Genomic DNA, 22,762 nt, shown 5'->3' with positions numbered 1-22,762 from the left:
TCCTTGACTATTTTTTCTCAAAGGAAGTTTATGCTTAAGTTCGACGGAGGATCAGTTTTGCAGATTACTCCTTGCCTCTTCATTTATGGACCATTTTTTCACTTTTTCAAAAGTTTCATTTATGGATCATTTTGCTTTTATTTTGTTAGAAAGATTTTTCAAAAGTAAAATTTATTTTTTGTGTAATTTTTATTTTATTCTTTTTGATGAGTTTTGTAATTTTCATAATAAATTTCAGTCTTTCATGGACATAGAGCATAGAGCTAATTTACGAGTGACACATACCTTGCCACAAAGTCAGGCAAAGATACTAACCTGAAACATAATAAAAACCACAAGTTTGAAAACAAATATATATGGTTTGATTCTTTTTTTTTTTTTTTTGGCAGTTTTACTATAGCATAACTGAAAATCCAACCAATGGTTTGAATCATGCAAACTTAATATAATTATCTATTGCTAAATTCTTTTTGTTTTTTTTTTTGCTGCATTAATCTTTTACTTAAATCATTTGCAAATGCAAACACCCCCATCTTTTTACTCCTCTTATTTTCCTGCTATGCTTCTCTGCTCTCCAACTAAAAAACAAAACTAGTATTTTGATCCGTGCATTAACACGGTTCTTTTTATACTAGTATTAGTTGTCAAATTTTGGAAATATGAATAATTCAAGAAAATATAAAATGATATTCTTACATATTCATGGATATTTATGTTAGAAAACTAATGTATCCAAGTGTTCAGAAATGCCATATTAATATCTAAAAACTTATATACATACATTTATATTAATATAATATTATTCATTAAATATGCAAGGTATACAAAATTTTTATATGATTAAAAATCTAAAACTACGCATACAAACACTCATCTAAATACCAAATATGCAAAAATATATTTTCTCCACATATGAATATTAACTTTTAAGCAACATCAATGAAGTAACAATTAAATTAAAACAAAATAAAGTTAATACATATGAATAAAATAAATTATGTGAATTTGTAAATAAAGGTATAGTTTGCTAGAAGAGAAAGAAAACCATAATAAAATGTAATTCAAATTTATTAAGAAGGATTGAGTTGCTAGAAGAGATTTTTTCAAAAATACATTTATAATAATAAAACTAAAAAATATCCCAAAAACACATCAAAACACACACTACAAAGTCAAGACTACCTCCAAGACATTAAAAAAAATACAACATACACATCAATATTCATTTTCTACTCCACCATCGCCTACCATCATCCTATCAACCTCTTATTTATCTTTTCTCCTTTCTCGTCTCCCACTCTCTCTTCATCTCCCACTCATGCCCCGCCTGTTACCCCTCTCTCGTGATCCAGTTGCACGGCTAATGACGGAGTCAAGATTGACCGATAGGAGCCATGGCACCCTGAGTTTTGAAAATTTTAATTCATATATGTAAATATATGTGTAAAACAAAGTTGATTTCTCCTAATTTTTTATAATTTTAATTTATATCATGAGAGTATATATATATGTGTGTGTGTGAATTAACCACTTTTGAATCAATTTTTTTTTCAAAAAAAATATTTTTTACATACTAAAGTTAATATTTGATATTTTTAGATGCTATATATTTGAATAAATATAAATTATTTTAAACATAGCACATTAAGATAATTTTTTAAGAAAAATTTTGGCCCTTCAAAATAAAAATCTTGGCTCGGTCACTGCAGTGTACAACCATAATGGGGTGAGACTTGAGAGTGTGAAGAAGGACAGAAGAGTTGGGGTGTTAGGCAAGAAACGAGGGAGGGGAAAAGGGATTGTGGGGTGTTTGTGAAAAAATGGAGGGCAGGGAGAGGGGGCGAAAAGGTGGAGATGGTATAGCCGTATAGGTATGAGTAAAGTGCAGAGGCATGAGCAGGTCGTTGGGCGAAAGAAGGTAGGGTGAGGGTATCAATTTCAATTTTAAAAATAATAATGTTTTAATAACATCTCTAAAATACCACTAAAATATGTATCTGCAAAACAAATTCACTATTTAAAAACTTGTAGGACAAATTCACAATTTTTAGTTTACTCAATATAGGAGGCGGATGAAAGCTCGTATAGGACAAACTCCCATTTTACGTGTATAGGACATTTCCGAAACATCTATCTTATCTAAACCTACTTCAGCTTTTTTTTTTTAAAAAAAGACATAGAAGGAAAGAACGAAAAAGGAAAAAAAAAAAGACTCAACAAAAATAATCATTTAAATCTTGTGCCAGAGAAAATAACCATTAAATCTGGTCACACAAATTGCATGTGAATCCGTGTTGCCCGACCATAAAGCAGCAGACAAGAGGAAAAATGGACGGTAGAGAAATTGCAGTTTTGTTCTGTTGTCCATGTTAACAAACCAGTAGTGGGGCAGTGCTGGGATGGGTTATGGGTGGCTTTCTCTTAAAAAAATATTTCCAAATTAATGCAATTTCAATATTTATTTCCATGTTAATATATTTGCTGTCATGTGGATTTTAAATATGAAAAACTAATTACGCTTAAACTTTGGCTCTAATAATGATCATAGTTTAGCGTGAACTATAAAAGTTCCACTTTAAAGGAAAAGAGAAATGAAAAAAAAAGCCTCACATTTTTTTTGACCCATCACAAAAAATCTAAGTCATAATTAGCATTAGAATTAACACAAAAGTTAGTTAATAGTTGATATCTAGAAGAGTTATCATTATGCATTCTAACACTAAACAATCATGAATTAACACAATAGATCTCTGAAGATTTTCAGGTTATCTACATGGCAATTCATCATACGCATGGTAGGAAAATTTTTTAGTTGTTATGATGATTTAGGAAATTTCCAAATATATTAGAAATTTCCAAATATATTAAGAATTTCCTCAAGATAGACAATGAACAATATATGGAGAAGAAGTAGCAAAATTTGAGCTATTAAAAAAAATGAAGGATTCATCTAATGTGAATTTTAATTAAACTCTGAATAGTTGTTGACGTTTTAATGGGATTTAACTCTCAAGATGAAAGAAGATAAGAGCAAAAGTTTAAGGGTAATTAGTTTTCCATATTTAAAGTCCACATGGCAACAAACATATTAACAAGGGGATAAATTTTGAAGCTGCATTAGTTTGAAAATGTTTTTCAAAAGGAAGATTATTGTGGCAATAAACTCCGGGGAGAGGGAGTGTAAGAGTGAGACTATGACTGTAATCGAATTGAGTCAAATCGAACTTTAATTTAATTGAATTGAATATCAATTTAATTTTATCAAATTAAAACTCGATTTCGACGAGCTCTCAATGTACAACTCAACCCAAATTCAAGTCGCGTCAAGTTCGAGCTTATGTTTAATCTTTTTATTTTTTAAAAATAAATAAAATAATTTTTTTTAAAATAATAAAATATTATATATATATATATATAATCGAGCCCATCTCTAGAACTAATGAATTGAGTATTTTTGAATTAAAGTTTGACTTAATTAATTTGAACTCGATTCGACTTGTACGCAGTTCTAAGCGAGACATTTCATATTCGAATGGGATAATTTCAGAAACCTCCCCTAAGGTTTCTGACACTTGCACTGAGACCCCCTGAAGTTCTCAAAATTTCACTGACCTCCCTTGCTTTTGAGTTGTTGGTAACAAAACAGTCCAAATCATATTACAATATTATTTTCATGTGTGAGAAGGTATTTTTATTCCATGGCTGCCCTTTTGCTCCTTGTATTAGTAGAAGATTGAAAGAAGAATAAATGATTTGGACTGATTACTAAAGTTGAGGGGGTGTAAGTGCAATAAAAAAATTGTAAGCACCAGATGTGCCATGCAACAGTTATTTGGCAGATTTTGCACCGGCTAGCTGCAAATTGCAACGGCCAGATTTTTGCACATTCAGTAGCAATAGCATGTAAAGCAAAGCAACTTAACTACTTCTGATTCAAGCTATTATAATTCTTTGCTGCTGATTTGGAGTGATAACAAAGTGAATTTGCTATGCTGCAATTAGAGCTCTCAGCACATTGGCCATCCAGTCATGACCGAAACCAACTTCTTGGCCATCTAGTCAGGTGTGGCCTTAGCACATTCGGGGCGCTTGCTGCCGGAGCAATTTACTACCATTTTTAGCTCTTCAAAATCCAAGTAAATTTCTATTATGTCCAGATTCTTTTGAGCCTTTTTTTTTAGGCCAAAAAATTTAGCAATAAGGAGAGATGGCGGCACAAAAGAGAATCGAAGCAATATTAGAGGGGATGTTTCCGGAATCTCCGCCACCGCCACCATCAAATCCAAGCCTAATAATAGCGATAATAATCATCTATATAATAACGGCTCCTCTGCTTCCACCACCACCAGGTCTTCTTCTTCGACTTTCCTCGTTAATTCTCTTTATATAACTCTTTCACAATTTTTTATCAACGGCTTCTCATTGCTCTTTTATGTACTCTTTTTTTTTCTTTTGGTTGAAAGTGAACTTTAGCTGCTGAAGTTGTCACTTCGTTGTTTTCTCTGTATTTTAATTTTTCTTGTTTGGATTTCGAAGTTATTGTGAGCTAAAATGTTGATGCATAAGCTATAAGGCTGAAATACTAGTTACTAATATTGTATGATTTTGGCTCATAACTGAAATGTTGATGCATAAGCTATAAAGCCGAATTATTAATTATTAATATTGTATAACATTGGTTGATTTTTTCTTGTTTGTAGAGTATGATACTGTGTTTGAGTGGTTAAAATAGAAGTTTCTACCTGAAATACCAAAATGTACCTTTAAAGGGAGTGTTTTGTGTGTGTTTGTTGTGTGCGTGCATGTATTTCAAAAAAAAAAAATTTTTTGCTTCATCCTTGGTGTGTATCTGCGTATATCTACAAGAATTGGATAGCTCCGAGCAAGGAAATTGATCTTGCATTTCTTTTGTGTGCTTGTGTTTGTCAATAAGAATTGGAATGCTACAACCAGAGAGAGTGAAACTTGTTGCCAATGATTTTTTTTTTTTTTGACAATATTGGTTAAAACAATAGTGCTGATGGAGTTCGGTGGTTGAAAGGCAAGAAACGGCCGAATGTATTCTCTGCATTAGGCATACTTGGTCCAAAATCAAGGTTAAATCCAACTGAGGAAATGCAGGTTTCATCAGGTTCAAGTGGTTCAGTACAAGCTCCATTTTGCAGACCATGGGACCGTGATGATCTATTTAGGAGGTTGTCAACTTTCAAGTCCATGACTTGGTTTGCTAAACCACAGGTACAAATCTCAGAGCCTGCTCTCTGCAATGGGAATTTTTTTTATTTTTTTTTTTGGATGGTTGGTTCTAAATTGCAAGAATTAATTCTTTTCTTTGTCAAATATCAATCATGGGCATTGGCTGTTAAAGTTTTGTCTAAATTTTCCTGATTCAATTTATAACTCCAATTCTAGTACACAAAATTTTTCGGATAGTTGAGAATTGATAAAAGTTGAGAATTGATAAAACTTTCATGAGATATCCACAAGAAGATCAATGAGGCGTGGCAACATTTCACTGTTACAGCATAAAGTAATCTTGCCTATTTTAATGAGATGCTAGAAGCTCCATAAGCTGATCCACTTTGCCATATAATTAAAGCATCATTTGTCAAAATTGTTTGAACCTGGATGTTTGCCTTTAGTGGCCATTGTGGTGCTCATAACATCATACATTCTGGCACCCATTTTTCTCCATATTCATGAAACCAGAAATTTATATTTTGTAAAACTCCATCACTCCCACATCACCGATATATACACCACATTTAGAATCCACTGTGGTTCATCTTTTCAAAGAGACTTGTCCAGAATATAGTCCCTTGTGAAAATATAAGTATCATGCTCATGATATTGAAATCGAGTTTCTTGGCTGCATAAATCAGGTTTCAGTTCTTATATTTTTTAGAAAAAAAAATTCTCTCCCATTTTTTTGTAAGCACTAAATGAGAGCCTAAGTTTCTCAGCGACATTAAGTATTCTATCATAATTGAAAGTGCAGACAGGTATTACCAGCCTTCATACCAAGAGCTCAGGATGGAGAGGCTCACTAAAATTCTCCTCTATGGTATTGAAAAGCTCACTAAACTGTCGGCGGACTTTGAGGGGAATAGAAGATGGAAACACAGAAAGCATGTGCTATCCCAAAGCATGCTTCTCTTAATTAATATTTCTGCCTAACTCTAAACCAAACTCTAAGGACAAATTGGTCATTTCAATGCTCTGCATGTCAGCAATGGACCCCAATACTCTGCCAGGGGAGCTAGGTGAAATTTTTAAAACCTGGAGGGGTCTCAGTGCAAGTGTCAGAAACCTCAGGGGAGGTTTGTGAAATTATCCCTATTCGAATCATATCACTTACATTAAAAAAAAGAATAAAATAATAAAAAAACCTGTACATTAATTTCTTCCACGTGTCCTCCCCAGAACCAGAACCACCACTGAGTCCACTCCTTCCCTCCCTATTCCCAACTGACTTCACACATTTCCGCTCCAAAAACACGCACTCACACAGTCCAATTAGTTCAAATTTTCTATTTTGTGAATTTTGATTCCGTCAATGGACGCAGCTGCAAGTGTACAGCTGGTCTACTGCGGAATCAACCCACTGAGACGCACCACACGGCGGCAAAATACTCTCTCATCTAATTTTCATTTTCGTCCAGCTGATCGTAACGGATTTTTCCGGAGAATTAATGAGAGGAATGGCGTGGTACGGGCTATTGCCACGGAGCCAAGACCGGCTGATACTAAACAGGCAAATAATTCTTCTTCTTCGCAGCCGAAAGTTGTTAATGGATTTGGATCCTCCTCTGCAACGACGTCGTCTAAGAAAGTCAATGGTGCTTCCACAGTATGTTGTTGGCTGCACTGTTTTCGACTGTGTGAAATTGTAGTTGTGGAATTTAAATTTGTTAAAGTTTGTTTTTTTTTTTTCCCTGTTCAGGTGCTGGTATTTGCATTTGAAACTTTAGTTAAGCTCAATGGAAACTATGAGAAACTTTTGGGATTTTGAAGTTGATTTAATTTTATTAATTTTTCATTTTTTTGGTGTTTAATTATGAGAATTTTCAGTTGCCTCGTAGTTTGCATGTTGATTTTTTAGATTTTAGTTAAGCGTACTGGAAAAGATTCATTTTTTTGGATTTTGATTTTTTTTTAACAACTTTGCCGTTCTCTCTCTCTCTCTCTCTTTCTCAGGTTTAATTAACAGAATTTTTCAGTTATATGTAATATTGTGTTGTTCTTATGACAATTTCGCTCTGCTTAGTGGTAAAGATCCAAATTTTTTGTCCTTCAATAACTTGTAGTTTGCTTTATTCTACGTTTTTTTTTGGTTTAATTAACTTTATTTGAATTGGTGCTAATTAGTTGTACTTGAAAATGAATTGTATTCTGCTTTATGAGAAACTGAGGGGAAAAAAATTCTAAATGTTTCCTATTGATGATTTTTTTTTTTAGAAAAATATTTATCCTGGTATATTATTTTTGTTTACTAGAGGTGGTGAATGGTTAGTGAAGCTTTGAATTTCGTGGACTGCAGAGAATGCAGGATGTTTCACAGGAGATCAAAAGAGTGAGGGCACAAATGGAAGAAAATGAGCAGTTGGCAGTGCTCATGAGTGGGCTTCGAGGTCAAAATTTGAAGGATTCGTTGTTTGCTGATGATAATATCAAGCTCAGACTAGTTGAGGTTTGCCTGATAACTCCACATTGAAACTTGAGGAATTTATTCTTGTTTTCGTTCTTGACAATGTTCATTGTATTGAGATCTAATAGCATGATTTGATTTACTAAGTTGTATGCTAATTCTACTTTCAAGGGTCATTAGCCTTTGATTTGTGAATTATTTAAATCAACCAGAGATCGATGATATGGTTATAGGGTTTGGGCTTTCAAGTGGGAAATGTGTGAATCATGTCTTGCTTGTTGGTTGATATCCTTGGTTACCTGGAGTACCTTAAATGGGATATACTGAGAATATGAATCTTTCTTAAGCCACTAAATAGCTTAAACTCAGTGCATTGTATGCATTGATGCTTATCATCAAGCATTTGTAGACTCAACCTGTAGAGGATGTCTTTCAACCAAGGAATCCTCATTGTTATGTTATTGGTGGTTTTCTTTTTCCCAGGTTGATGAAAGCAGTGAGTTTTTACCATTGGTTTATGATCCTGCTAGTATTGCTGCATATTGGGGAAAACGACCACGTGCTGTAGCTACACGTATGGTGCAGTTGTTGTCTGTTGCTGGAGGTTTTCTTTCACGTATTGCTTGGGATATAATAAACAAAAAAGTCAAAGAGGTAAAAAGCATTTATAGGTCCCTTGTGATGGAAGTGTTTGACCACAATTGTCCACCCAGCTCACAGAAATCAGATTTTCATCTGTCTTTCACAAATAATCCTATATTTTTCCTTTGTCGTTTTCACAATTGTAACTAGAATGAAGTTGCTCGAGCTATTGAATTACGAGAGATTGTAACCTCTCTGGGACCAGCATACATAAAGCTTGGGCAGGCATTGAGCATTCGACCAGATATATTATCTCCAGCTGCAATGATTGAGCTGCAAAAGCTTTGTGACAAGGTCAGTTGGATTAATTCCTGGTTTTGTTGTACTTGACATGTTTTGCTTGTATAGATTTTTGTTATGACGGATGAAGAGGCTTTACATTAAAAAACCATTTTCACAATTTTCTCATGTCTCGATTATGGTAATCGTCCATAAGGTGGCAAGTGCTTTGTGTGGAAAAAGTGATATTTTCATGCTTATTATGTTAATTGGTAGTAGCTAATGTTATCTTAGATATACAATGACTTGATAAACATCTTCATGCATGCATTTATATCTGCACTCTCTTGTCCATTCTCCTTCCATTGCTATTCTTTTGTCATCTGTATCGATCAACTGTTGTAACATCTTTTGTTCCATTTTCAACCCTTTCAAGCTTTCCTTTTTTTTTTTTGTCTTTAAAGAGTTATTCAGGGAAAAAATTTACAATTGTCTTTGCCACCTGAAAATTCCGCTTGATACCTTCTCTGACATTCTTTGAGGAAACATATGGAGGATTATACAAGTTGCAAGCAAAGTCAGCTTCAAGCTTGCAATTTGATGTGAATTCAGGAAAAGTTTTAAGAATATCAGAGAAGGAAAGAGAGATACTAATTATTGTCCAGGATAAGTTTGTAGACATGCTTTTTAAGATTTTATTATTCACTAACTTTTTTCTTTCATTGGTATAGGTTCCATCGTTTCCTGATGACGTTGCAATGGCTCTGTTAGAGGAGGAGCTTGGACAGCCGTGGTATAACATATATTCTGAACTTTCTTCATCCCCAATTGCGGCTGGTAATTTCTTTGTTTGTTGACCCTGCAAATATTCTAAAATTACTTTGTTGACTTAAAAGTGATAATTAAAATGAGTTGTTTGTGATATAATGGTGTAGATTAATTGTATCAATGAATACTTGGAACCATTTTTTTGTGTTAATCTCTGACAATAAAGCATTTTGTTGTCATTGTTGAAAATGAATGGCAGCATCTCTCGGGCAGGTTTATAAGGGCCGACTAAAGGAGAATGGGGATTTGGTTGCTGTGAAAGTACAAAGGCCTTTCGTTCTTGAAACTGTAACTGTTGATTTGTACATCATTAGAAACTTGGGGTTGGTTCTTCGGAAGTTTCCTCAGGTCAATTTACACATTTAGTTAAAAAAATTTCCTTTTCTTTTCTCTTCTAATGTGGACAATGGCATGGACAAAATAATAATTGATTTTCCCCTTATTATTTTTTAGATATCTGTTGATGTGGTTGGATTAGTTGATGAATGGGCTGCACGTTTTTTTGAAGAACTTGATTACGTTACTGAAGGGGAAAATGGAACTACTTTTGCTGAGATGATGAAGAAGGATCTACCGCAGGTAACATGAATTACGTTAAGCGTGCATGTCTTCTGTGCTGCACAAGTTGTGAACTTTTCTGCTATAAACAGATGAATTTTTCTTTGTAGGTTGTTAAAATCGAACCAAATATTTTGTTTTGTTCTGAAATGCCAGCCAGTGATTCTATGGAAAGTTATAACAAGTTTTACATATCAGGTGGTTGTTCCAAAAACTTATCACAACTATACATCAAGGAAGGTTCTTACAACGCAATGGATTGAAGGAGAGAAGCTGTCGCAGAGTACAGCAAGTGATGTTGGGGAACTGGTAAATGTGGGGGTGATATGTTACCTTAAGCAGGTAAATTTTCAGTCCCTGCTTTCCAAAAGGTTAAGCTGTTTGTTACTCGGTCAAACCAATGCCAATCATTACCATTCCAGTAGTCCATCACCTTAGGCGAAATATGTTCTTATGGGATTTCTGGTTAGCTTGGGCTCATGAACGCACACCATTAGCCAATTTGATTCGTTGGAGGTATAAACCTTTTTGGAAGTTTCATCCTTGTTGACCAAAGCAGGTCATTATTTCTGGTGTTCGGATCCAGGCCTACCTGGTGCATCAAATATATGATTTGAGCACAATTGCTTTCAAAATGGATCAGTTTTTTTTTTGAGGTTGGACATATGAAAGATGTCTAGCTCACTATTGTTTCTTCACAATGGATATGCCCTATGAGGCAGGAGAAAGGCCAGCTTGTATATGGGTTGTTTGTCTGATAAACTTTATCAAATTGAATTGCGTGTTTTGTGACATTTAGAGTGCTAAATTTGTAGGTATTAACTTTCTTATTTTGCTGTACATCTACAGTTGCTTGATACTGGTTTCTTCCATGCTGATCCACATCCTGGGAATCTGATTCGTACTCCAGACGGGAAACTAGCGATACTTGACTTTGGTAATACTTTTCATCATGCTATAAATGTCATGATTTCTTTTTTTTTTTTTGACATACTTTATGTATTTTTTGTTTAGCCATGAGGGTATATTGAGTAAAATCTTTCCTTGACCTTCTCCATTCATTTTATAGATGAGAGTTTTCACCATTTTGAAATTTATTCTCTATCTAGATCTTGGTGGCTTTTTTTTTTCTTTCCAAATTTTGTCAAAGTTCAATCTGCCTTGTCTGTTGATTTCTTATGTTCTGAGCTTTTTGACATTTTTAAAGTTGAGGATAGGGTTCCTGGAATACATTGAGTAATGCACAGTTGAAACAAACTCTAGCCAGTTTAATGTGGTGCTCTCTAAATTATATTTTTCCTATTTCAGGCTTAGTAACAAAGCTTAAGGATGATCAGAAATATGGTATGATTGAAGCTATTGCTCACCTTATTCATCGAGATTATGATGCTATTGTCAAAGACTTCGTCAAACTTGATTTCATTCCGGAAGGAGTTAATTTGCAACCGATATTGCCTGTACTGGCCAAAGTTTTTGATCAAGCATTGGAGGGTGGGGGAGCCAAAAACATTAACTTTCAGGAGCTGGCATCAGATTTGGCACAAATTACATTTGATTATCCATTTAGAATACCTCCTTATTTTGCTCTTATTATTCGAGCAATAGGGGTGTTGGAAGGCATAGCTCTAGTGGGAAATCGTGATTTTGCTATTGTAGATGAAGCCTACCCATACATAGCGCAGGTATGGAAGTCTTAAGATAAAAGCTGTGGTGCTGCATATGTTGGTCATATCATGCAGTATTTTGTTTCCAGATATGCATGTATTTATGAGGTTCACTTGCACAAAAAAGAGTGCTGGAAGATTTGGCTAAAAGAAAAATACAAGGATTTAACAATGATATACTTTTACTAGCATCTAGATATTTTTGGTCCATCTTTAGAAAATTTCTCATGGATGGATGATAGTGCCTTACCTTTTGCATAAGCGACTCCTAAACATATCTTTTAACAAAAGTGTATGACATATTATTGTCATTTCTGATGCTTTCTTACTTAAATAATTTTGGATTAGACTCCCTGCCTGTATGTTGTTAGCATACATCCTTTTATTTCTAGGTTCCTGTATGTTGTTAGCATACATCCTTTTATTTCTAGGTTCCTTCTCTCACCTGGCGATAATTGGGGTTTTTTATGCCAGGAAGGTTGAGGAATTGATTTACTGCTTCAGGATTCAAACATTTCATCCCTTTAACAGCTTTCTGTCATTCTTTGTGAACTCTAAGTACTGAAACAATAGTTATTTAATTGTGAAACGTTCTTTCTTTTTCCTTATTATTGTCTTTTGCTTTATATCCCTACATATATCATCTTTATTTTCCTTTTTGTTTGTGGATGGGTTGTTATCATTCTGTAAATGCCTAATCATGTGGCTATCAGGAATAGTATTTGAACGTCTTTCCTCCTTCTGAATATCAGAGACTCCTGACTGATGAATCCCCACGCCTAAGGAATGCTTTACGATATACAATCTATGGAAAGTCTGGTGTCTTTGATGCTGACCGGTTCATTGATGTCATGCAAGCCTTTGAGAATTTCATTACTGCTGCTAAGAGTGGAGGAGGAGAGAATCTGAGTGGCAGAATGGCAGAACTTGGTGTCTTGCAAAATCAATCCAGTTATATGCTTCCTGGATTTCCTACAAGTAGTCCTCAATCTGTGCAGCCAATTCAGACAAGAGCTGCCTTAGCATTTTTATTGTCTGACAAGGGGAACTTTTTCCGAGAATTTCTCTTGGACGAGGTAACTCAAGAGGCTTGAAAGTGATTTAATTTTTCTCTTGTGATTGTTAGCTTGTTTTGTGTTCTGTTTGGCTTCAAGTCAAATTTTTAGTCTAGGTTTTCTGAATCTTTACTTAGATTGCCTATAATATTATCTTTACATTACTAGCATCACTGAAGGTTCTGATGCATGTTGTCCTAGACAAGTACAAGCACAAGATTGATGTTTTCATTGACAGATCAAGGAAATGAAATTCTCATGGCTATAGTTGCATTCAGAGTAGGAGATCTAAATCATATCCTAGATTTATTGCTACTGCTTACTGTTTAATTGCTAAGGGCCTTTAACAGCTATTTGTTTTATATGTGAAGACAGCCAGTTTATGGATTGATAGCGCTGTATTTTTATGAGATCATATAGTTTCCTTAACATTGTTGTTGACATTCATATAACAAGTATTTGTCAATTTTGTGTAATGAAATCTCATTAATTGACCTAACTCATGATGTTCTCCAGATCTCTTTATATCTCTTTATTTGGGAAGACGTTGCAGTCTCTTCAGGTGAAAGGTGGAAGGGTTACCATACTAATTTTAAACTATTCTCCCTGTCTGTTGTTCTAAGGCGCATAATAAACTTTTAAATCTGACAGACCATATAAGCACATGCACATGCTTACTGACAGTCCGAGGGCCCCATTTGATGGTAGTGGAAATGTTGATGCAAACCTATTATATGCTGCTACTCTTGTGAATTGAAAGTTTACAGTTATCTAATGCTATTGTGAGTTTTTGTATTAGAAAAGGTTTATTAGTAATTTGATTTTACAGAAATTTGTATGCAGATTGTGAAGGGAATTGATGCAGTAACTAGGGAACAGTTGGTGCAGATAATGGCATTGCTAGGGATTGGAAATGTGGCTCCTATGTTTAGCATGGTTCCTGCCCTGGTGCCTTTTAGGCCTGCTGCATTTCTACCATCAATAACTGAAGAGGACAAAGTCATATTAAACAATGTTGAAAAAATTATTGAATTCTTAACTGCTGGAAGCATAACTTCATCAAATCAGGTATGGGAATTTCTATGCTAAACATTTGATAGTATTCTGCAGTGTCTCCATTTTTAAAATTATGTGGTACCTGCTGTATAATGTTAGTGTGTGAATCATGTTAAGCCATGACCTTAAAACGCATGCATATTACTTCAGAGTAACTTTTACCAAATATCATGTCATACATGGCAAAACCTATAGCTGTGGTAAATATACTGAAGAACTTATGTTTGTTGTAGGAATTTTCTTGTCTATTACACGGCAAAATTTCTTAGAATAAATTGGAATGTGTATGACTCATTACATAGGTGGCATGTATGGTTATACATAATTGCGCTAAGCTAATTTATTTGACCCTATGATACCAATGAGTGATGATTGTTGGGGCGTGTGACAGTTGCAATTCAATTTTTGTGTGTGATAAAGCAAAAAACAGTGTTTTGCTTGTGAGGTCTATTATTAGGAATGATTGCAACAATGGTCATTGTAAATTAGTTTTGGTTATAATCAGGTAGAATTGATGTGATGATTCCATCATTATCCTGTTTTTCTTGTGCAAAATTGGAAAGTCTTGCATGCAAAATACAGCATCAGTTAGCGCTGCATTTGGGTTTTAGTCTGTTAACAATACAACGTGGGTGGGGTTGATGTTAGCAATGGAACCGTCAGGTCGCTTTGTCAGCAAATGCTCAGTACACAAAGACCAACTCCACCTGCCGAGGTTTAATAATTGGAATGCCAACTTGAGTGCCCGGCTTTGGCTAGGTTAGGTAATCGATGATAAGTTATGGTGATTTTTGTGGACATTCTTCTCTTTTGACTTGTTCAGGGGCACTGATTCTCTAGTTTCAGCTAGCAATGCTCTGAAGATGTTCATTTGACAATTGAGATGAATTTGGTCTGATTTCATTCAGGATTTCTCACGTCTATATAAAACTATACACCATTTTAATCTGCTTCTTGAGGTAGTTCATTTAGCTATCTAGAGCTTTTACATTACTAGGAGAAATGGACTTTGGTTAGAAAATGACATTTTAGACTGAAGTTCTACTATTAAGTATGGAAAAGAATGTTGTACCTGTATGCTATTCATGTTGTGAATTTGGGTGGGAAAAATCTTTTCAGCAATGACGTTCGAAGCATGGGAGAGGACTAAACCAGATAAAACAAAAATAAAACACGGTGAAAAAAATACACAGTATATATATCAGCAGATAATCTTTCTTGTCTTCTGCAGGGTGTCAATATTCCTAGAGTTATCCAAGAGCTGCTTCCTGTTTTGCCGGGCCTCTCAGCCAAAGTGCTTCCTGAGGTTCTCAGTAGGTTATCTTCACGGGTTATGGCTCGACTAATCCGAGATACACTGTTGTAATTATGATTTTGAAGCTTACCATTCAAACGCTTTTGAAAATGTTCAAATGCTAATTTATAGGATATAGTGTTAAAGGAAAATATGACAGCCCTGATTACTGAGTTTCACTTTTTGTATATACTGCGGACAATAGAAATGGCTACAGACAATAGAGATGGAATCCGAACCAACACGTGTAATCTTCTACAGTGGCGGACCAGTGCCCTTGCCCATGCAACCTGCCAAGCGATTGGATGACAGTAGCGCAAAACGAGCTTATTTGATTGTCTTTTGTCAACTTGAGCACGATTTTGTCGTCTTGTCTGTGAAGTTCATTTAATGACAAAGCAATAAACACCATTTATTTGCAACTTTCAATATTCACCTGCAGTTTATGAAGCTGGTGTTTAGGTGCACAATAGAAATGGAAAATCAACATAACTCTTCAAAATCAGATGCTGAAAATGCAAGGAAAACTGCTAAAAAAATCCCACAAAGAAACAGGAAGAGAGACTCGCATACATGGAAGTTGAATTGCAAGGAGAGACTGCTCCAGGGTGACTAATTTCCAAAGTTACCAGATTACCAACAAATGTAGTAAGAAAATGAGAGTTTACCTTCAAAAGTCAATCCGCTAGTAACAATTTATATACACCGCACTCCCCTTTTCAAAGTAGTCATAAAGAAGGCAAAGTGATTGATGATGCAGCGAGGATTTGGCATCAAGTTGCGCATTCTTTTCAATTGAACACTATTTATGCCAACTAATACCGCTAACTTACATAGATAACTTAACACTAGAATCATTAGATTATGATAAAAACACTAAGAAATTCTATACAGTAAGTATACATTTAATAATAAAAATAGAAGATTGGGAATTACCTATAAAAGCAATGATAGATACAGGATGTACAAACACAGTTTTTTAAATAGCAATAACATACCAGAAAGATTTCATAATAAAGCAACACAGGTAATACAGGCTAGACAGATGGATGGAACATATTATACATATACACAATCAGTAAAGAATCTACAAATAATACTCCCAACGCATGGTCAACCATATTACTTACCAGAAGTTAACATTACACCACATAGATTTGACTTGATAATAGGATTAGACTTCATACTAACTCATTATAATGGAATAATATTAACAAGACAAGGATTAGATATACTTAGAAACTATACATTACCAATAGCATCAAAGTTGCGAGAGAAACGTGGTGGAACCATGCCAATACAAAAACAAAAACCTCCTCTTACCCTTCATAAAGAAAAAGATATAGATAGAATAATAGACATAGCCCATAAAAAAATACAACAAACAGAGTGTTACCAATTAGAAGAAGAACAAATAATACAAGAATTAGAAGAGTATGATGAAATGGAAATAAGTTTAGAAATACTAGAAAATGAAAAAATTTATAATATGTTAGAGACATGGACATATGAAATAGACAGCTTAATGAGTAAGTTAGAAAAACTAGAAATATTTGGAGAAAATCTGACAACCCATTGGGAAAAAGATAAAACTTATTGTAAATTAGAATTATTGAATCCAAATCTATAAATAAGTACAGGAAAAATAGAAGCTAGTAATGAAGATATTAAAGAATTTGAGATGCATATAAAAGACTTAGAAAAATTAAAGGTAATTAGAAAAAGTGAAAGTTCACATAGAAGTGCAACATTTATAGTAAAGAAACATATTGAAATAGTAAGGGGAAAAAGTAGGATGGTAATCAATTATAAAAGATTAAACGATAATACTAAAGAAGATAGTTATGACATACCAGATAAAAACCAGTTAATAAATAGAATCCAATGCAAATATATCTATAGCAAGTTTGATTGTAAATTAGGATTTTGGCAAGTTAAAATGCATCCAGATAGCATAAAATGGACAGCTTTTACATGTCCTTTGGGACATTATGAATGGTTAGTCATGCCATTTGGTTTAAAAAAATGCACCAGCAATATTTCAAAGAAAATGGATAGTATTTTTTAATAAATATAAAGATTTTGTAATAGTATACATAGACGATATTCTAGTATTCTCAAAAACTAAAGAAGAGCATGTTAGTCATTTAAAATTAGTATTTCAGAATTTATAAAACATGGAATAATAATAAGTTCAAAAAAGGCACAATTCTTTAAAAGAAATATAGAATTCTTAGGAACAGAGAAAGGACAAGGAAGAATAAAACTGCAACCACATATTTGTAAAAAGATTCTAGAATTTCCTGATAAAATAGAAGAAACAAAAAGATTGAAACAATTCTTAGGACTATTAAATTATGCACGACGCTTCATTAAAAATCTAAATAACATGATAGCACCATTATACTCAAAAACATCATTAAAGGGACAAATTTTTTAATAAAGAAGATATAAAGTTAGTCCAAGAAATTAAAAAAGAAGTAGAAAAATTAGCAGACATAATATTACCGTTAGACACAGATTATCTAATAATAGAATGTAATGGAAGCAATAAAGGATGGGGAGCAATTTTACTTTCTAAACCAAATACATACAGTAGTAAAATAAAAGAACAAATTTGCAGGTACGCTAGCGGAAAGTATAAAGAGAAAGGAAACATTAGCAGTATAGATGCAGAATTGGTAGCAGTAAAATATAGTCTTGATAACTTTAGATTATTTATCATAAATAAAACAGAAGTAACAGTTAGAACTGACTGTGAAGCTATAGTAAAATTCTTTAATAAGTATAATGAAAAAGAAGCCCTACAAGAAGATGGCTGAATTTTGTAGATAGCATATAGGAAATGGTTATAAAGTAAATTTTGAGCATATAAAAGGTAGCAATAATAATTTAGCTGATTATTTATCTAGAATCATTTACACTCCTTTTGAATCTTAGCAGATGGCTCAATTCAGAAAGGTAAAGATTGGCCAATGGAAACTCACCAAGTATTCCAAAGGATCAAATCTACAATTCCATAGCACTGCTGAAGGTAAGATAGAAGAAATCTAGCAGGATATCTTAGATAACCTCTGGAATAGCAAGACACCAGTAGACAAAGCTAGAAATCTAAATATTTTAGCATTTTATTTTAAAAATCTTCCAAATCAAAGTTTTAAATACTTTGTTGTCACTAGAGGAAGAACACCAGGAGTTTATTCCTTATAGACTTCTGTAGCTGATCAAATTAATAATTTTCAAAATCCCCTCTGTAAAGGATTTAGAAATATTTATGAAGCATTAGAATATGCTAGGATTAGCATTGGCATAAACTTTTTTTATAGATCAGACATGTAGAAATGATAGCATGAGGGTGCTAGTTCAAAAGATAGATGCCCCTAATAGCAGTTATAGCCATGTAGTAGAAAAGGATAATGTAAACAGAATAGAATTTTGTAGACATTGTGATGCTATGACTAGAAATTTTGCCTTATTAAACAAAAAGTGCAGGGAATACAATTAAGAGCCGTTGTAGTCTCACAAAATGAGACCATAACAGCCCAAGTATCACAGCTGGAAGGGCTTAAAGGAAGGCTAGCATCATTAGCATTTTTATAGGGCAACTCTTCAGCCCAAGATAGGCCCATTTCAAAAAGACCTTTTGAATTCTTAAAACCTAGAATATTCTTTAAACCATACCAGCTAAAAGACTTTTTACCAGCCCATAATATTAGCCATATCTCTGACCTAGTCCAAAATAAACATTTTCTGATCCTTAGCACAGTCCAAAACTATCTAAGACAAATAATCCAAATGCCAGCCAGAAATCACCAAATAGCAGTCAGTACTCACCATTATTTTGACCATGATAAAAAATGCCCAAATACACAAGGCCCAGGAAACCAGCATCCATGTAACAATTCCCAAATTAATGGCCTTTGTATATATAAATTAGATTTTCTTTGCCATAAAGCATCCATTTCATTAGACAACTATGAACTTGTAAATCTTTCAGTAGGAATAGAAAGAATAACCTTAACACCTCAGTTTCTTGTGGACTGCGGATTCTTAGAAAGCTATTACGTTATGGATAAACAAGATACTTATCAATTTGGTGATAAATTAGGGTTTTTGATTAGAAAATTACACCGATTCGGGAAAAGAGTCCATGCAACATTTTTCTCAGCCCCTGCTGAATGGATTAAGAAATTTGATTTAGTCCCAACAGTACACCGGATCAAGCTCAGTGTAACAGACATAAAACCTAGACTATCAACACTGCAGCATGTAAATATGCCAGGATGTCCCTTAGCACATTGGATGAGCAACTCCAAAACATCAGAGGATACATGCCACATACACAATGGTGTTTCCATCTAATGCTAGTTTGAAGTGGTGCTTTAAATCACTACATCGGCTACATACACAATGGTGTTTCCAATGTCCTTAATGCATGCCAATGATTATGTATCAAAGCATACTATTCTTATTGGTGATGCAAGCACACACTATTCATCTATCAGCAAGTCAAGGAGTGATATGGGTTTTGGAGATTTGTGTTCTCTTCTTTAGAGTTATTGCTATAAGATCTGATATTGAAGAAGTATGTTGATATCCAAAATTCTGATTCTACAGGACACCACTTTGGAGCTGTCGTGGGTTGCCTTTGCCCTCATTGTGAGTCTCAAGTTGAAGAGTACAAACTAAGTAGTATATATACAAACCAAGCGGTTGCGTTGTTTGTAGCATTCACTACAACACATGGACTGTAATTAAGAGTTGTTTAGATGATCTGATACTGTTGAGGTAATATTATTCTGGATATCTTGTAATCAAATATGTATGTACTGTTCATTGAAGGCTCGTACTTTTCTATCGCAATTGGTTGCGTGCCCAATTATGCTTGTGTTAAACAATGAGAAATCTAGTTATCTTGATTCTGAATTTCTGATGTCCTAGCATGTAGAATGTTCTGTGTGTTAAATTGGAAAAGATAGCTTTATGCACTTTTGAAGATATGTTATTGAGAAGATTTTTATGAAAGTAAAATTGGAAAAAGAAAATCAGATGAGTCATATATGAGCTTCATATATCAGCTGTCTGCATTTGTTCTATTTTTTCTTGTTCGAGGGAAATAAGTACAGAATGATTTGTCCATGATACTTTCAATATTTCTTTCATGAATTCAGCTAATTTTTGTCGACAGTGGAACATCTAGATTATATATGTGATTTCTCGAAAATGTCCTGCAACTGGCATACCATTGACTAACATCTGATTGTTGCATTTATTGATAGTAGTCATGCACTAATGGCCAGATATCGCATTAAAACAGAGGATCCTCCTGATCTAAGGGTCTGTACAATCTGCCTATAACTGTGTGTTTGTTCAAACATACAACCTTTCACTTGCTTTATTCATGCTCGCAGATAGTGTAGTGGTAGCTATCTCTTATAATACTGTGACTAAGATAACTATATGCGTGTAGATAAGAGAAGATTTATTTCATGAGCTTAAGTGGATGTATGCTAGTAGAGTTATTGAATCATTTCTTTGCATAGTTTTAATTGGAATGGACAGATTTAAAATGAACCATCAACTAATACTAATTAAAGCATCATAATTGATGTTAATTAAGCTTAAATGCTCTTGTTGTTTTGGAACGTTAGGCCCATGGACTATTGTTAATTAATCTTACTTACTATTTTTCTAGGTTATAATGGATGTATTTAATTATCTTAATGATTAGGCACGTGAGGCACGTGAAGTAGAGATACTAAATGAAAATTGCGAGATTCTCAAATTGTTGGAGGAAGAAAACTTGTCTAAAGTGGCAAGGTTGGGATCCAAAGCTCTTTTGAGAGTTGATGTTACAGCTCTATTGGCCTATACATCTTTGGAAGATAGGTCTCGTCTCATTTACTTGCTAAAAATCGCTGGTTTTACCTAATTAGTGATGATTGGGTAAATTTGAAAGAAGTCAAAATGAAGAAATATCGTTTCTACTGATTTTCAATACTTGTTTGCTACAAAAAAAGACCTGGGTGAGACTTATTTTATTATATTTTTTATTGTAAAATAGTTTTTGTGTCTAATCCTTGTTGTTTAATTTTTTTCATGCATATGCTGGTTGACATTTAATGTTGTCGCCTGTTTTCTATCAAGCACTGCATTGGGAATCAATTGTGATCTTTGCCGAGACTTGCTAGGTGATGAGAAGATTGGCTTTCGAATTTTACATGTTAAACATTATCAAGAAATTGTAGAAGCTGAATTGCAGGAGATATGGTGTGTATGAGAAAATATATATTGTTGTAAAAAGGAAGACGGTCCATTGAATGTACAGTTTAAAGATGTTTAATTTGTGTTTTAAATGTTTTAAATGTTTTATTCAATTATTCAATGTTTTAAATGTTTTCAATGCAATAGAGGAGGTTAACTACAACCAGCAAACTAAATTGTTTATGGATGTCAAAACACCCACTAGATTTATCTTTCAACACGGTAGCAAGACACTTCACAGCATCAAATTTAAACATCTTTTCTAAAATCTGTTCAGACACCTCCCAGTCACCGTCTACGGTCCCATTTACAAATGCAACAAATTCGTACTCACTATCATTTAAAAGGGCATGCTCAATTTCGATGGACTTTCCTATACTATTTTCTCCTCCTCTTCCTTCACCTCCTAAAAATTCTCCTTTGTCCTCCTCTTGCTCAGCATATATCTTCCTATTTTTTTCTTCCTCCATTTTTGTCATCTAAAATTTTCCCAGGAAGATATGTAAGTATTTGAGATTATTTTTGTCATCTTTTATACATCTATTGACTATATTGTCCTGAATTATCACAATATGACCATGTTTCTTGTTAAAAGACTCATTTATCGAACCGGATGGCTGCAAGGGCAACCGTTTCTTCCACAATACCTTCTCTTTATCAATCAACGCGTTCGTTGCCTAGTTCATTTCTCGATATATATGGTTGATAGTAATTTCAAAACCCGCTTCTTGCAACTTTTTTGTTATTTGCCGGACAGCACTATTCCAAAAGGGAAAAAAAAAGCAATTCAAAGTACAATCAAAACAGCTTATAAAAGATCGTCATACAGCCAAACTTACCTTAAAAGTTCCCCATTAACTGTGCATTCGTCCACTTCTTTGCCCAGTGCAATATTTACAACTTTTTGGTTGTCACAAAGAGATGTAAATGGGCCGTCTTCCTTTTTACAACCATATATATTTTCTAATACACACCATATCACCTGCAATTCAGCTTCATCAATTCCTCGACAATGTTTAACATGTAAAATTCGAAAGCCAATCTTCTCATCACCTCGGAAGTCTCGACAAAGATCACAACTGATTTCCAATGCAGAGCTGGCTAGAAAACAGGTATCAACGTTAAATGTCAACCTGCATATGCATTAAAAAAAATTAAACAACAAGGATTAAACACAAAAATAATTTTAAAATCAAATATACAATAAAATAAGTCTCAACGATCATCTTATATACATCTATTGACTATATTGTCCTGAGGTATCACAATATGACCATTTTTCTTGTTAAAAGACTCATTCATCTAACCGGATAGTTGCAAGGGCAACTGTTTCTTCCACAATACATTCTCTTTATCAACCAACGTGTTCATTGCCCTGTTCATTTCTAGATGAACATGGTTGGCAGCAATTTCAAAACCCGTTTCTTGTAACCTTTTTGTTACTTGCCGAACAGCACTGTTCCCAAAGGGAAAAAAAATAATTCAAAATACAATCAAAACAGCTTATAAAATATCGTCATACAGCCAAACCAAC

General features: G+C 34.0%; 1 protein-coding gene across 3 annotated transcripts; it reads left to right on the top strand.

Moving 5' to 3' along the window:
- Positions 1 to 6,406: 6,406 nt before the first annotated feature.
- LOC113734422 (uncharacterized) lies at positions 6,407 to 15,386 on the top strand. 3 transcript variants are annotated; one of them, XM_027260960.2, is made up of 13 exons: positions 6,407 to 6,850; positions 7,541 to 7,690; positions 8,132 to 8,302; positions 8,441 to 8,584; positions 9,241 to 9,346; positions 9,537 to 9,685; positions 9,791 to 9,916; positions 10,094 to 10,237; positions 10,745 to 10,832; positions 11,204 to 11,577; positions 12,312 to 12,635; positions 13,458 to 13,682; positions 14,902 to 15,386. In XM_027260960.2, exons 1-13 carry the CDS (start codon positions 6,557 to 6,559, stop codon positions 15,034 to 15,036), a joined length of 2,430 nt encoding a protein of 809 aa, XP_027116761.1. In that variant the 5' UTR covers positions 6,407 to 6,556; the 3' UTR covers positions 15,037 to 15,386. The 3 variants fall into 3 exon arrangements, with proteins under 3 accessions (XP_027116761.1, XP_027116762.1, XP_071938211.1); XM_072082110.1 differs by having other exon boundaries at positions 6,712 to 6,850; positions 7,497 to 7,690; XM_027260961.2 differs by lacking the exon at positions 14,902 to 15,386 and having other exon boundaries at positions 6,424 to 6,850; positions 13,444 to 13,613.
- The last annotated feature ends 7,376 nt before the right edge of the window (positions 15,387 to 22,762 follow it).

This window comes from Coffea arabica, chromosome 3c (genome assembly GCF_036785885.1).
Source record: "Coffea arabica cultivar ET-39 chromosome 3c, Coffea Arabica ET-39 HiFi, whole genome shotgun sequence".
In the NCBI taxonomy this organism is placed as follows: Eukaryota; Viridiplantae; Streptophyta; class Magnoliopsida; order Gentianales; family Rubiaceae; genus Coffea; species Coffea arabica.
The sequence above is the reverse complement of the archived record's forward strand: the minus strand, read 5'-3'. Positions and strand labels throughout refer to the sequence as shown.

What these genes read in the sequence shown, in the direction of transcription:
- LOC113734422 (XM_027260960.2), top strand. Translation starts at nt 6,557, where the DNA reads ATGGACGCAGCTGCAAGTGTACAGCTGGTCTACTGCGGAATCAACCCA. An exon ending in TTCATCCCCAATTGCGGCTG is followed by an intron (nt 9,347 to 9,536) that starts GTAATTTCTTTG and finishes AATGAATGGCAG; the next exon opens with CATCTCTCGGGCAGGTTTAT. An exon ending in ACTAGCGATACTTGACTTTG is followed by an intron (nt 10,833 to 11,203) that starts GTAATACTTTTC and finishes TTCCTATTTCAG; the next exon opens with GCTTAGTAACAAAGCTTAAG.